Source organism: Lithobates pipiens, unplaced genomic scaffold (genome assembly GCF_037356315.1).
Source record: "Lithobates pipiens isolate NorthernLeopardFrog02 unplaced genomic scaffold, aLitPip1_a1.2 Scaffold_19, whole genome shotgun sequence".
Taxonomy (NCBI): Eukaryota; Metazoa; Chordata; class Amphibia; order Anura; family Ranidae; genus Lithobates; species Lithobates pipiens.
The window spans coordinates 392,613,764-392,630,854 of NW_027507764.1; the positions used below are offsets into that span (position 1 = coordinate 392,613,764).

Here is a 17,091-nt window from a genome sequence, read left to right on the forward strand (position 1 = left end):
TTAAGATTACGTTTTGGAATAAAAGCAGCTATTTGGGCTCACCTAATTTGTGCAGTAAATTATTTTTACAGCAAGGTGAAATATATTTTCAAACAGAATGAATGCAAGCCTCAGGTGACTGTAATGTATTATGTTTTCTTGTAACAATATATAATATAATAGGAAAGGAAAATGGGACTTTAAATGAGGCATGACATTGTAGTTAGTAAAATTATGTATAAAGATCTGAGAATTGTTTTGGATAAATTAAATTTGTTTTGGTGTCCTAATCCCCTGGGGGTAGGCCAAGATATTTGTAGGCATAATAAAATAGATATGTAGATAATCATTTTTAATATAATAAGAATATTAACATAATTGTAATAGATTTCATGCAAACAATTAATGGGCATTATTAATACAATAGATACAAAGATACAAAGATATAAATAAAATTACAGTTCAAAGGTGAAAAAAAAATCACATAAGTATATAAACAGTAGATAACGATGATATTGAAATTCATGATTGAAATAAACTTGTATAGGCACCCTTAGTTGTATACCCAACACGTTTCATGGCTGACTGCCAATCAGGGATTAGATGCATATGTATACTGGAAAATCAAATAAATAACTATTAATAATCTATTAGATTGGAAGCTCTTCTGAGCAGGGCCCTCTCAATCCTCTTGTATTTTATTGTATTATAACTGTATTGTCTCCCTTTATATTGTAAAGCGCTACGTAAACTGTTGGCGCTATATAAATCTTGTATAATATACAAAGCACTCGAATAATAGGGAAATGTCAAACACACCCCCTTTCCTAGAGATACTTATAGAAAAGTCCACAAGTAGGACCCAGCTCCAGTAAGGGAATGGCATGATGATCTGGAAGTGTTTTGTCCCAATCAGGGGGTTCAGATAGGGTAACGCCCACCCCCTGAAAGAAATCGGAGAAAGGGCCAGGAGGAACAGCAGCGATGGAACAAACCAGACAGTCGCGTCACATGTCCAGAAGGTATCGTGTGTGCATATTTTACCCAAATCTGTGCAAAAAAAGTGAATGAAAACAAAAAAGGAATAAACTGAAAAATGTGTGACACTGGTCAAACATGTAGATGTTTAAATGAGGGATTGTATGTATGTGAAGGAGGTGTGTTATGGGTGATCCCATTTATGGAACCGCAGTGTATGTGTGATAAAATGTGTATGCAGATTATGGAAATAAACAGCACACTTAAAAAGGGTGCAAGTAGGAAGAAAAGGCAACAACAGAAAATGTGTATGGGCATATATAAGGCCATGATGGGGGGTGAGTGAGCAGCAAGGGCATTTTAAAAAGGTGTGTATGTATGAGAATGTGAATAAACCTACCGTCTTCTATGTGATATACATGTGTCTCAGAGTGATCCCTTCCTTGAGATAAGTTTTGGAAGAGTGAGATGACGGCTGGCCCCAGCTGATATATCCCCGGTCCTGGGCGGGTCCCCGCCAACGTCATGTGACGCCATCTAAAAAGGAGGTGAGGGAGCCCACCACCCGGGGTATATATCATCTTAGTAGGTGCCCGCCTACCTCCGTTGCGGTGTGAGGTGGAGAAGCAAGCATGCCATCACCTAGCGACATCAATTGACGTTTGAATATGGCGCCGATGCGCTGAGGTTAGACCCCCACCTACATCATTCGTGCAACCCTGGAAATGATCCAGCCCTGTCGCCTGTGGTCTGGGCTGACTGGAAGGTGGGGGGGGGGGGGCGGTGTTCTTAAGCGATCACATGGGTCTCTATAGGTAGTTGAGTAAATAATAAATTGATCGTTCATAGAAAAAAATATATAATATGAACTAAGGACCATGAATCTTAAATAATAAAAATGTATAAATGTGTACATTTTGTGCATGGGGTCTTCCACCCATATGTATTTGAAAAATTGGAAGCAAAAGTGACCCATCACAACTTTGATTTGAACAATGAAATGCCTCCATTCCTAAATATATTGTAACAAGCTATAGGAAAGGAAAATGGGACTTTAAATGAGACATGATGTTGTAGTTAGTAATATTATGTATGAAGATCTGAGAATGATCAGTGATCAATTAATTTTTTTCAACTCCCTATAGAGACCCGTGTGATCACAGGAGGCAGGGGCGGATACTTGGTCATCTCATTTCTGGGGTTGCAATGCGCTCAGCTCTCTCCCCTCCGTTCATCCTAGTTGCATGATGGAGGTGGGGTCTGACCTCCGTGCATCGCCAGCTGTTTCTCAACCTCACGACACAGCGGAGGTGGGCGCGGCACCTACTGGGATGATATACACCCCGGGTGGTGGGCTCCCTCACCTCCTTTATGCTGTTTAGATGGAGTCGCATGACATTGGCGGGGACCCGCCCAGGACTGGGGATATATCTGCTGGGGCCAGCCGACAGCTCACTCCTCCAAAACTTATCTCAAGGAAGGGATCACTCTGAGCCACACGTATATCACATAGGGGACAGTAGGTTTATTCACATTCTCATACATACAGTTTTTTTTAAATCCACTTGTTGCTCACTCACACACCATCATGGCCTTATATATCCCCATACACATTTTCTGTTGCATTTTCTGCCTATTTGTACACTCTTTTTAGGTGTGCTGTTTATTTCCGTAATCTACATACACATTTGATCACACATACACTTTGGTTCCATATATGGGATCACCCGGTACACACCTCCTTCACATACATACAATCCCTCATTTAAACATCTACATGTTTGACCCGTCACACATTTTTCAGTTTATTCCATTTTTGTTTTCATTCACGTTTTTTCACAGATTTGGGTAAAATATGCGCACACACGATACCTTTTGTGGACATGTGACGTGACTGTCTGGTTTGTTCCATAGCTGCTCTTCCTCCTGGCCCTTTCTTTGATTTCTTTCGGGGGGGGTGGGTGTTACCCTACCTGAACCCCCTGATTGGCACAAACAATTCCAGATCACCATGCCATTCCCTTACTGGAGCTGGGTCCTACTTGTGGACTTTTCCGTAAGTATCTTAAAAGGGGGGTGTTTGACATTTCCCTCATATTCAAGGGCTTTGTATATTAATATTTATTTGATTTTCCAGTATACATATGCATCTTACCCCTGATGATTGGCAACCAACCATGAAATGCGTTGGATATACAACTAAGGGTGCTTATACAAGTTTTTCAATCGTGAATTTCAATATCATCATTATCTACTGTTTATATACTTATTATGTGATTTATTTATTTTCACCTTTTTGATCTGTCATTTTATTTATACATTTAATTGTATCTATTGTGTTAATTATGTCCATTGATTGCATGGAATCTACTATTGCAATTATCATGTTAATATTATTCTTAGTATTATATGATTATATCAAAAATGATTTATTATCTATAATATATTATATATATATTTTATTATGCCTACAAATATCTTTATCCAAAACAATTCTCAGATCTTTATACATAATTTTACTAACTACAATGTCATGCCTCATTTAAAGTCCCATTTTCCTTTCCTATACCTTGTTGCAATATATTTAGGGATGGAGGCATTTCATTTTTCAAATCAAGGTTGCAATGGGTCACTTTTTTTTTCTTCCATTTTTTTTTATTATGTTTTCTTATTTAATGACAATTTTCTGCTCATTTTCTATTTTCACTTATTAAACTGTTAACTTTCTGAATTAGGTTTCCCAAATACATTTGTTTGGGCAGCAATGTTATTAATCCTAGATTGTATCTGTAGGCTGTAGTATGATAAAATGATGTTGTCTGCTTTGTCCTTGACTCACTCAGTACTAGAATCTTTTATTGGTTAAGCCATTATGAAAATGCTAGAAAGGGAAAATCTAATTTAAAAAGCCGTAGACGGGAGTGTTAAAGAATCCTGTTTATTTTGGTGCATTGTGTATGCTTTTACAGATGTAGAATTGAACCTAAAGCAACAGTGAGAAGTATACAACTGTTAGCTTTTTATTATTGTGGATCTTGTGTTTTAAATTCATGACATTCCCCAAGGGGATGAATGCTAGCACGTGGAAAATGTATGTATAGTGCAATGAGCCGCTGTGCACACAGGCAGCAAGTATTCTTTTCTTTTCTTTATTTATTTATTTTTTTTTTTTTTAGTAGAATGTATTCAAAAATGCACTCCAACATGTCTGCAATGCAGCACATGACAAAATGCACAGTGGCTTGTTTAAAGTGACCTTGTCATGTAACCCAAACAAATTCTGGCATCTTTTAACTCCCTGCCGCTGTGCCTGAATTGTGGTCTGATTGTGCAGAGCTCTGACAACTCCTGGATAACATCAAAGTTTGCTGTAGGTTAGCCTACATCAATCGGCTGCAAATTTGTTTTCAGTAGCCCAATTACTTCACATCACTATTAAACTGATATTTAAAGTAGAGGTTCACCCTAATACAAAACTCCCTAATGCCTCGTTTCAACTGAGCGGAACGGTTTGGGCCGGTACAGTTTGGAAGGGTTAGAATGGTCCGGACTATTCAGGTGAGCGTTTCCACTGGAAGTCGGACCGCCAGGGGCCATACGGGGTTTATAAAAAATGCCTTCAACGTTTTTCCGTCCGCCAATCAGTGGATTGTATTCTGTGATGCCAATGGCTCCGCCCTAACCATACCGTACAATTTTCTATGGCCCCACATCTGAAGCAGGGCCATGAATGGTGTGGTATGGTTCAATTGTATAGGCCGCTTTCATAATGCAAACACTCAAAATAGCACACCGTACCGAACCAACCGGAACTGATCTGCTCAGTGGAAACAAGGCATAAAGCTACTGGAAACCACATTCTAATACTAATCGATCTAGCCCTGTAAAGAAGAAATCGCTATACATACCTTTTCTGAAGTCGGTCTAATCCCACGCTGAGCTGTGGAGACAGATGTAGAGGAGGCCCCCAACAATGGAAGTACCATAGTATCTCTATGGGGGACATCACTTTCCAGTCATTTCACAGCCATTGTTGGCTGTCTCTTCTGCAGAGCTTCCTCTGCTGGAGGCCGGATCAGCTTCAGAAAAGGTATGTACAGATATTTCTTCTTTACAGGGCTAGATGGGTTAGAATAAAGGCCCGTACACGCAATCTGACTTTTTGACAACAAACATGCAAATTAGCTGTTTTGGGGCAACATCCGACCATGTATATGCTCCATCGGACAAACTTTTTCGGTTTTCATCTGACTTTTGTTGACTGTGCGAACGGACAAACTTTTTGGCAACATAAGTCCGATGGAGCAAAGTCCAATTGTGTGTACTCAAAACCATCGGACTTTTGTACAAACACGCATGCTCAGAACCAATGCAAAAGATCAGACAACAATACAGGAGTTGACCAAATGTGGCGCTGGAGTAATTAAACGTCCTCTTATTTAGTGTTGTCAGTACGTTGAAGCGTCACTACGTTTGTGTTTGTTGCCTAAAAAGTCAGATTGCGTGTATGCAATACACACTTATGTCCAGCATCCTTTGTGCAAAAATTTAAGGGAAAGTTTGTACAAAGTCCGATTGTGTGTATGGGGCTGTAGACTGTGGATCCCAGTAGATTTAGAGGTTTTATTATAGGGTGAACTTCCACTTTAATTAGGTTATATGCTAATTTTGCAATGATATTAAAGCTGAAGTCAGATCACCAGCATATAGTCAGAAGTCCTTTGTACTGTACATGCATTTACACCCTTTAGTTATCAAAAAATATCAAAATGTACCTAAAATCGATGTCTCTAATCGGATCACGTGATCTGGCCAGCATCCTTCTGATTTCAAAAGATGCAGCCTAGGTGGGGGGATTGCTGCAGAAGCTTAATTTGGTAGCATGATGTAGTCTGGATGGAAATATGCAATACACTTACTAGGTAGGAGGGATACTCCTGTAGTACACTAAATCTGTGGAAATGCTGCCACTTTTTTACAACAAAGTATTATTTTAAAAGGACAAAGCACTGTAATTGGAGGAAGGATTGCTACAGATGGGGGAAAAAAAAAAGTCTTGTGTTTGAATTTAAAGACGTGTGAAATATTTTGCTGTGTGTTAATATACAAGATATAGTTAACTTTGTCACTTACATTTTTCTTTGCTAAATGCTGTAAACCTAGTAGATGGAGGCACTGCGGCTGCAGCTTGCGTTGCCCCAAGCACAGGAAAGGTTAATGTTTGTTCTTTCTCCTCTGTAGGTTTTTGCTGGTTCAACCAGCATGTGCTGAAGATGAAAAGCTCCTGGCAGATGTGATAAGTTTCCTAAACAAGATCCTGAGAGAACAGAGTAGAAGCTCAGATTCACAAGATCTCCAGTGGATACTGGAGATGCTACTTAAACAAGTAAGAATAGTACCTCAGAGTGTTGCAATTGCCATTTCTGACAGATGATGCAGCATTAACATCCATGGCCAATAAAGATAATTTAGCTGTAAAGGGTATACATTTATTTTGTTCACCTGCCAAAGCAATTCTGGTGGGAGCACTGAATCTGTCTCTTACAATGCTCCGGGTCTCAATAAAAAAAGCAAACACAGCAGCAGGAATGACATTGTATGATAATCAGGAAACATTATTTGGTTGCTGGCACAATGAACTATTCAGCTTGAGTATTTGTAATGATTCTGTCCTGCCTTGCATTTATGTGCTAATGCAGTACTGGGAAATCTGTGCCTTCACTATAGCTGTATACATTTTTGCATTTTGTGTGTGTAATATAAATATATGTGTATGTATCAATATATAGTGTGTGTGTATGCATATATATGTGTGCGTGTGTGTGTATGTAATATAAATATATATATATATACACACACACACCTTCCTTTAAAGCAAGGTAGAATATCTGGTGAGGGATTGGGGTCTTTCCTCTTGTAATTGTAATGCTAGATGTGTTTAAAGAGACCCAGTTGCTAACTTTAAAAAAAAATTTTTAGGTGGTCAATACCAAAAAATCTAGTATTTTAAATGATTACATATTTTTTCTTTATTGAGTTACACAGGACGTCTATCACATTGAGACCATACTGTCCCTGGAGAATTTGGATACTGGGAGTGGAAAAAGAAAAACTGTAATGCCCCGTACACACGAGAGGGATTAAGTCTGACAGACTTCCAAAGGAGTTCTAGCGGAGTTCCGCCGGAGTTCTGGCGGACTTTTCGACCGAACGGACTTGACCACACACCATCACACCAAACTCCGACGGAGTCGAACGTGATGACGTACGACTGGATTCGACGTAGGAAGTTCATAGACAGTAGCCAATAGCTGCCCTAGCGTCGGTTTTAGTCCGTCGGAGTAGCACACACACGAGCGAATTTTTCGAAGGGGACCGGGTCCGGCGGAGTTCCGTCGGGAAAATTTGAAGCATGCTTCATTTCTAAAGTCCGTCAGACTTTTGCGAAGCTAAAGTCCGTTGCAGCCCACACACGAGCGGATAGTCCGCCGGACTCAGTCCGTCGGAGTTTGGATGTCGAAAAGTCCGCTCGTGTGTACGGGGCATAAGCCAGCCGAGGACAACCCCTCCTATTACCAACAGCATGCCTCAATGTTTTGCTAGTGTTCTTGGAGAATGGACATCTTTTCTTCAGCTCTCCTAGGAAAATTTATATTTTTGCTAGCTTTTGTTCATTTTTTTTTTCCTTCATTTTTCATCAATCAAAATTGTTTTCTACACTGTTCAAGATGGTCTCTTAAGATTGCAGCTATCTGACACGGCCTGTTCTCAGATTGGTCTTTGGTGTCCTACAACATGACTCCTCTTGACTGGATGTTACAGGGCCAACCTGGAAGTCACTTTCAGGCACTGGATTCCCACAAAAAACACTTTCCAGATGCTATTCTGGTAACAAGTTATCCATGAAGTGCTTTCATGGTCTAGAGCTGTTGGCATAGCCTCAAAACTTGCCTGTCACTGATCACTCACTCTTTGATTAGCCAATGTTGATGGGCACACTTAAATTTTTCACTTTCATCTGGTTCCCAGACTACGGAGGTAGTTAATGCTGAGGGACTGAACTCTCCATCTGCTGGGTTTACTTTTTAAATTTACTACCGTTTATATCGTCAATGAAGCATCTTCAGCTGCTGCTCCAGCACTACAGAGTATCACATTGAACTCTATCTTCAGTCTTTTCTCTTGCCTACATTGCCTTGTAAACTGAGCTTCATTGCCTTACCACTTGCAACATGTCTGTTTCTAGACCTGTAAATGTGAGGTTTGCTGCAACCGGTGATACCAGCTTACACTCATCATATTTCTATGTCCTCTGAGAGTACCAACATCCGCAATCTTAAATCCTTTTTCCCTATGCTTATAAGATCTACTTTGTCATCAGAGCCTTTGGTTCGCTCAGCCAAATGAATAATGTCCCTTGTCTTGTCGGCTGGGGTCTCTCCTACAATCTAGCAAGACTTTGCAGCTAAATTCACTGAGCTTCTGGCCAGTTCTGACATTTGAGGCCCAAGCATGCTCCCACACCTTCCCCAGCTGATCTATAAAGATACCTGAACCGTTGGTTACAGTCACTGATTGCTGCGGTGTCTACCTGGCAAGATTTTTGATGAGTCAGTGTTTGGCTGTTACTCTAGAATTAGGATACTGTTTCTGCTCCTATTGATGTGGTCTGTTGTGTTCTGTATCTGAGGATCAGCCTGCTGTCTTCTGTCTCAGGTTTTTCAGAGCTCCTACAGCTGTAAAAAGACCAGAACACTAATACTCTTCAAGGTCAAGTCTCCCCAAGCAGTTGCATTTGGACATCATATCATATTTAGTCCTGCGTCTTTCCAAGGCTCAAGGTTTGGCAGGATTTTTACACAAGTTTTTTTTGGATAGGTAAGAGCTAAGCTTGGTCATCAGCTCTATCAAGTCTATAATCTCCCTTGCTAATTTTTGAGATTTTCTCTCTATTTTCTCTTTAATCCTTGATTTCCCATGTACTTTACACCATTTGCCAGTACTGACCCATGAGATTGAACCTTTTGTTTTCTGTGTTCTTTGGAACTGCCATTACATTTCTTGTAGGTAGTTCAACCCCACATTTGCCTGAAGGGTTGTTCCTTGGTTGTCATTGTCTTGTTGAGCTGAATGTCTGTCCTTAGTCATTTGAAGCAGAAGGCCCTATCTCTCTTGGACCTACTGTAAAATTGGATCAAGTGAGTAGAGGCATAGGACCTTCTTCTGACATAGGGCAGCTCTGACCTCCCTCTGCCAGGGCATTGTTTTCAGGGCCATCTGTTTGACACCAGCTCTCCAAGGGCAACTCCTTTATTCTCGTTGAGTATTGACTCCCAATTGATCTTTCGCACTGTTCCTGTAAGAAATGATTTTGTTACAGCCTTCTGGTTGAATCATATAGATTAGCTTCCAACTTTGTCTGTATTCTTCCCCTTTCAGATATTCCACACTAATTGTTTTAATATATATTGGGAAACGTATATTTATTTTTATTTTCTCTGGCCTTGTTTTCATGTTCCTGTTACTAAGAGGGGGTTTGCGGCCTCATATTGCTGTGCTGTCTTCAGACGTTAGTCCTTCAGACTAATTTCAAGCTTTTGAGCTGCAGGCAGTCTCCAGTTTCCATTCTGTTCACGTTGGGCCTATTAACATTTGCTTGCTGTTTGCCCACCCCTCGGGTGGACTACTTTTGGATGTCCTGATGATGGAAGACTTGTGTCCCTTAATAGATGACTAAGAAAGGATTGACATTGGTCCAACTCCACTGTGTTTGACGATTGCTACAAGACTGGGGCACGCCAGTAGTAGGAGGGATTATCCTGGGTTGACCAACAGTTTTTTCTGTCGGCCAGTGTCCAATCCTCCTATAGGTGGCAGTATAACCTGAGGGTGATTCTTGTGTCCCTCAATGGACTTTGAGAAAAGGATTTAACGATCAATACAAAAAATCTACTTTTATTGCCTTGCAATGTTTTTCTGAACTTGCTAGGGAATTGACACTCCAGATAGTGGTTCACCACTGTAGTTTTTTTCTGGATAAAAGAGAGCAAACAAAGCAGTAACTTCTTACCAGATGGCTTTGTTCGAAAAACAATCACAAAATACTAGGGCACCAGGTATCAAATGACAACCACATATTATGTAAAAATTATATAAATTATGTAAAAAAATTATGTAAAAATTTTGTTTTTACATAATATAAAATGATTGTACATAAAACACATTAAAGTAGGGAAATGATTCTGAACTATTAATATATCTGTACCCAAAACAAATATCCAGCTCTCTACAAGCTTATTACAATTGTAAATCAAGATGATCAAACGTTCTTTCCAAAAATAGACCATGTACAGTGCTATAAATTCATTCTATACAAAGAGGGGGGAGAAGATCTACATTGTTATACTCTGTTATTGTACACTTGCTGTTTTTGTTTTATAGATTGAAATGTAGATTCTGATATGTACGGCTCCTGATGAAGTGGCGTGAACTGCGAAACGCATACAGCTCATCAGTGATCCTCTTTTCCTCCCTCTTTGTATAGAACTAATTGATGTACAATTGTAATAAGCTTGTAGAGGGCTAGATATTTGTTTTGAATACACCTATATTAATGATTCCGAATCTTTTAATCTCCTTTTTTTATGTGTTTTATGTGCAATCTTTTTATATTATGTAAAAATGTAATTATGTATGCTGATATGTGGTAGTCCTTATTTGTTATCTGGTGCATTAAAAGCCCAAGTGCTTTAGTATTTTGTGATTGTAACTTATAGGGTATGGCACCTTTTTTATACCACCCATATTTTGAATTTATTTGTTTTAGAGCATACAAACAAAACCGAAAAGGAAGTGCCAAAAATAAAGAAACGCCACATCCCAAATTGAAACAAAAAATTGGGGGGGACTGGAGGTCTCAAACCTCCTGGACTTTTTAGGTATTTGTTATATTCAAATATATAAAGACAATTACCATTGTTTATGGTTAAGAAATTACATGTATACATTTTGTTACAAAATTCATTAAAAACAACAACATCACATGAGACAATTTGAAATTTGCATAATCAAGTGTTGTTAAAGTTTGTTGTTGTATAGTTTGAAAATGCAACACTTGATTATGCAAATTTCAAATTGCCTCATGTGATGTTGTTGTTTTTAATGAATTTTGTAATAAAATGTATATATGCAACTTCTTAACCATAAACAATGGTAATTGTCTTTATATACTTGAATATAACAAACACCTAAAAAGTCCTGAGGTTTGTGAGCTCCAGTCGTCGTCTTCCCCCAACCCCCCCCCCCCCCATTTTTTTATTTGTTTTAGACTTTTATTATTTTTTGTTTGTTTTTTAATTCAGCTGCATTTTTACAGGGGATTAACGTCTCAAAAATGCTTTTCTCTAGGATTCCATAGCTAAACTGTAACTGTATAATACAAGCTGGGTTCTGCTGTGTTGTTGCCCACAGCAAACCTAGGGAGTATAGAAATACATTTTACTCATTTGCTCTGAACCTGTATAAAAAGTTGTCTCTAATAGCTTATCCCAACAAATCTTTTTGCTTCTGGCATCATCAGGGATTTCCCAATTCATGTTCTCAGTTACTGTCATGAGCTAAGAATGTATTTGTTGACTTGGTTGTAATATAAAAAGCATGCTTATACTTTAGGGGCCTGGTGAAACTGGCAAATTTTTTCTTTAGGGAGATGTTTTTGCTTTTGTTTATAAACTGTTATATTTTACCAACCTTGTTTTTAGGACAAAACTTTTTTTTTTCTTTTGGATTATGGTTGGAGTAGCGAGGGGAATTAAGGAGTTTGTTTGTGGTCCTATTGGGGGGATTTACTCTGTTATTGCCCTGATCACCAATGTCTCAGAGACTGAAAGCGAGGGTAAATTCTAAATTTTGAGTTGCCAACAGAACAGGAATAAAGGGAAAATATTCCAACTGGGATTGCCTGATAGGAAATCTACTTTTATTTGAATAATATACTCTCAGTTTGAGTCTACATAACAAAGCAGGATCAGTAAGCCCACTAATAAGACGCAAATAGTAAAAAAACGATGATGATTTTAACCATCCCGTACTCTATCCAAAATTGTGAAAAACATTTGGCTTTGGACTCATGGTAACTGTAAATAATGATGAATAGGTCTATTATAAAGGCAATTATAATTGTGCAGCTGCAAATGTTTTCTGTTTCTTTCTAAATGACATATATTGTTTTCCACACAAAGGAAACAAAACATTTTATGATTCCTTGTTGCCCTATGTGCAATTGTTTTAATTTAGATTGATTAAATGCAATTATGACCTATTTACGGTTCCTTGGTGCTAAAGGAAAACTTGGCCAGCAAAAAAAAGTAAACTTGTATACTTCAATCTTAATATCCTGTATACAGGGAATTAAAAAAGCAAATGGCTACATGGTGTATTTATTAAACCAAGGTTTGATGCCTTATAGAACTATAACTATGTAATTGCTGTTGCACTGCACAGTTAAAGCCTCATACACACAATAAGAATATTGGACGAATGATCGTAATTTTTTTTTTGCATGCTTGTCTTGTATAAAAAATGAAGAGGTAAATAAAGTTACGAAAATTCTCTTCAGACAGAATACAACTTTGGAATTGATGTAATGTATCCTTTAGTTTGTGAGGATGCGTGGTCTTGCTATTCCCCCTTCTTTTTTTTTTTTTTTTGCGGTTGAATACTGTACTGATTAACTGGTTCCCTACCAGCGCACGCCGATGTACGCTGGCAGAATGGCACAGCTGGGCAGATGGGACCTCCGTGAGTCGGGTCCCGGGTCCCGCGGACCTGATTGCCGCGGGGATACCCACAATCGGCGAATGGGGAGATGCTAATGTAAACAAGCATGTTCCCGTTCTGTCCAGTGACAGTGTCACTGATCTCTGCTTCCTGTGATCGGGGGCAGAGATCAGTGGCGTGTCAAATGTAGCCACACCCCCCACAGTTAGAAACACTCCCCAGGACACACTTAACCCTTGCACTGCCCCCTAGTGGTTAACCCCTTCACTGCCAGTGTCATTTACCCAAGAATCGGTGCATTTGTATAGCACTGATTGCTGCATAAATGACAATGGTCCCAAAAATGTTGCAGTCACAATACGGTACATCGCCACCATTGCTAGTAAAAAAAAAAAAATATATAATATATATATATATATATATATATATATATATATATATATATATATATATATATATTAATAAAAATGGCATAAAACTATCCCCTATTTTGTAAACGCTATTACTTTTGCGCAATCCAATCAATAAATACTTATTGCAATTTTTTTTGTATACAATATGTAGAAGAATACGTATCGGCCTCAACTGAGGGAAAAAAAATTATATATATATATATATATTTTTGGGGGATATTTATTATAGCAAAATTTAAAAAATAATGTACTTTTTTTTTGGTTTATCGCGCAAAAAGTAAAATCGCGGGGTGATCAAATACCACCAAAAATCTCTATTTATGGGAAAAAAGGAGGTCAATTTTGTTTGTGAGCCACGTCGCATGACCGCGCAATTGTCAGTTAAAGCGACGCAGTGACGAATAGCAAAAAGTGCTCAGGTCAGGAAGGGGGTAAAAACGTCTAGGGCTGAAGATTGTACATTCTTTTATCGTATGATCGCTTAGAAAGTGTTATTTTTCGTCCGACTTTATGATCGTGAGTACAAAGTTTTAGGGCTTGTCCACACCATGTCTATTAAGCTGCATTTTTGAGCACATCATATGAGCACAAAAAACAATTGATTTCTATTGGCCCTATTCACACCATACAATGCAATGCTTTAACATAACATTAAAATTTAGCTGTTAAAGGTAATGTGTTGCGTAAATATGTAATGTATATAATTTTATTTGTATAAGATGAGTTTTGGAACTTTTTTTTTTTTTTTTTAGGCCAATACTCTTCTTTGCTAAGTGTTCTTATTTTTTCTTAAGCAATAAAAAGAGTTGAAATCATACAATGCAATGCTGTGCATGGACATGCTTTTGAGACAGGAGTGTACAAAGCTGAGACTGGAAATATTTGTGTCCTTGGAGTGGCCATGCAGCGTAGTAGAGGTTTTTGAATCACAGGAGTGGTTAAAAAGAATAACAAATGTTTTGGCAGATAAAACCATTCACATACATGTATTTCAAACAGCGTGTTTTCTCGGAGATCTGCTTTATTTCTTGCACTTGTAAAAGACAACTTATCCCAGGCACAATTCATGCCTCAGCGAGTGGATCACCAGGGTGAAAATTCTAATTTTACTGTTGCTTTTCAGAGCCCAAGTCCACTACTAGATCTAATCATCCAGAAAGAGCAAACGGCCAAAAAGGACGTGGATGATACACAAGCAGCTGTGAGGCAGCATCTGCAGAAAGAGCTGATGGTGTTTTTTAACACGCTAATGCTCTGCTTATCTTCAGTTACTGATCGGTAAGTGCCAACTTGCATTTTAAATCCAGATTTTGACTATGCCAGATTAGGCACGGTGGGCTTTAAGGATATTTGACGACTTCTGCTGATTTATGTACCATTGAGATTCAAACATTTTCTTTGCTTACTTTTTTGTTTCTCTCCAAGCATTAATTTAACCACTGCTTTTTTTTTTATGTCCAGATTAGGTGAACATTGCCGCCTCTTTTTTTTTTTTTTTTTGCAGATTTTTATTCTTTAATTATTTATTAAGCTTGAAAATAGGTTGCTGCTCCCATGGCCAATAAGTCCAGTATTGAGTATTTAAAATCTGATCAAGAATTCTATACTTATGTAAATTCTCATCTAAGTCCAAAGCTCTTAAAGGATAAGCTCAGTTTATTGAAGGACTTGGCAAATACCCTACCCCTCACTCTGGCAGCAATGACCGCTGTTAAAGAGAAACTTCACTCCCCTTTATTTTTAGTTTGTTCCATCCCAACTCCCCCTTTTTACTGAATTATACTTAATAAACATTGATGTTGCGCCACATGTTCTGTCGATTTCCCCAAAGCCTCCTGGAATGCGTAGATTTCAGGAGGCTGCAGGCGACCGAGGGCCAAGTCATTCGTTCCTTGGTTGGGAATGCAAAAGGAATAATCATAAAAAAAGCTATTTAACAACTTGCCTATTGGCCATTTTTAACCCCTTCCTGCCCAGGCCAGTTTTCAACACTGTCACACTTTGAATGATAATTTTGCAGGGTCATGCAACACTGTACCTAAACATAATTTGTATCTTTTTTTTTTTACACACAAATAGAGCTTTATTATGGTGGTATTTAATCACCACTGTTTTTTATTTTTTATTTTTTTTATTGTTGCGCTATACGAATGAAAAAAGCCAGAAAATTTTGAGAAAAAAACCCTACAAAACTGTTTCATAGTTACCGGTTTGCAAAATTGTATAACTATGTTTTTTTTCGAAATTTTCATGTTTTTTTTCCCATTCGCATAGCACAACAATAAAAAAAAAACACCCCTACATAATTTTTCACCTTCACTGATGTGCGCTGATGAGGCTGCATTGATGGGCTGCACTGATGATGGGGGACTGGTGGGCTCCGTTGAGGCTGCACTGATGGGTGCCACTGATGGGCATGGGTAGATGGCGCTCATGGGCACTGATAGGTGGCACTGGTGGGCACTTATTGGCAGCATTGGTGGGCACTGTTGAGACTGCACTGGTGATCAGGACACTGATCATCAGTGCCTTGATTATCAGTGTAGCTGTCCCTTTTAGAGAAGCCAGTTATCGGCTCTTTTCCTATGCTCATGCTGTCAGCATGATGAAAGGAGTGCCAATATCCAACTTCTATTTACATCCATGATCAACTGTGATTGAACACAGCTGATCACATGGTAAAGAGCCGCTGATTGGTTCTTTACCTCAATCAATGGTCAGCAGTGTCCTCCATGCGATCTGATTCCAGTGCGGACCAAAAAAAGGGTCCTGCACCATTTAGGTCCAAATGCCATGCAAATTCAGCCATACAAACTATATGGCTGAATTCACATCACACAGACATCACATGTGATGTGCACAGCAATGCGGTGTGAATCACATGCAATGTCTGTCATTGCAAAAGTGTGAATCTAGTGAGTGATTTAGTCATCTTTAGCCACTATAAGTCAGCCTGGGCACTGGGTCTTTTCATTTCTATTGCGTTTTAATTAATACTGCGCTCAGGTAGTGGAGATCTCTCTTCCTCTTTCTTTTCTTATTCGTTCTGCTGGTGGTAACTGTCCCAGATCCTGTGTGAAGGGGAGACTGCTAACACAGCCAGACATATGAACTTTTCATATTTTATGGGCTTTCCTTATGGGCTCATTATTCCCAGTATAATACTTTTGCTTTGTGCTATATGGGTTGAATTTTTGAGCTAGAACCGTTTTACGCCTGGGTGTGCACTTTGCATAACCGACTACATTAGGATAGTGAATGTAGTTTTTATTTTTTTTTCTTATTCTCTTCCATGCCTGTGTTGGCTTGCATTTTTGTTTTTTTTCTTGAAGCGCGCGTCTAGGTCTTTTATCCTTCTTTGCAGACATACACTTTCTGCAGCTCATTATAGGCATGTTAATGATTTCATTTTTCACTAGACTGTTTTGTTGATAATCCAGAACATATTAAGTTATGTATAAAAATATGAAAGCCAAAAACTTTATTAGAAATAAAGAGCTAATTGTCAGTTATTACAATGTGGAATAATTAATCCTCTTAGCGTTAATAGTTGAATGCATGCTGCTAAGGAGTCTAAGACATATCTGTTTCTGCAGAGCAGAATAAGCTAACAGAAAATCTAATGATAAAATGGCTTTGCGTGGATACCGGCTGTTCTCATTTTCACTTCACTCTTAATGGGAATTTTCATGGTTGATATGTTTTCTAATGGTAATTAACCTTTAATGAATGCGGTATCAAAAATTAAGTTCATCTATCCGCATAGAACCTAAAAGGTCCATTACCTTAGTTCTTAGCTTCTTCATTCACTTAGGGAGTTAAGGAAGAGCGTAGCTTGTTCTTGTTTCTAAAATAGTCATTTTCCACTTTAAACTGTGACCACTTAGAAATTAAACAAGGAGCACCTCCAATACCAAGGGAGGCAAAGTGAGCGACATGAGGT

General features: G+C 38.6%; 1 protein-coding gene across 1 annotated transcript in view; it reads left to right on the forward strand.

Annotated features, from left to right (window-relative positions):
• The window catches only part of RTTN (rotatin), a 314,933-nt gene that overhangs the window by 151,241 nt on the left and 146,601 nt on the right, over positions 1–17,091 (forward strand). Inside the window, exons 27-28 of the mRNA XM_077492379.1 lie at positions 6,199–6,343; positions 14,272–14,426. Coding sequence (XP_077348505.1) covers positions 6,199–6,343; positions 14,272–14,426 — 300 coding nt within the window. The remainder of the gene's footprint in view (positions 1–6,198; positions 6,344–14,271; positions 14,427–17,091) is intronic.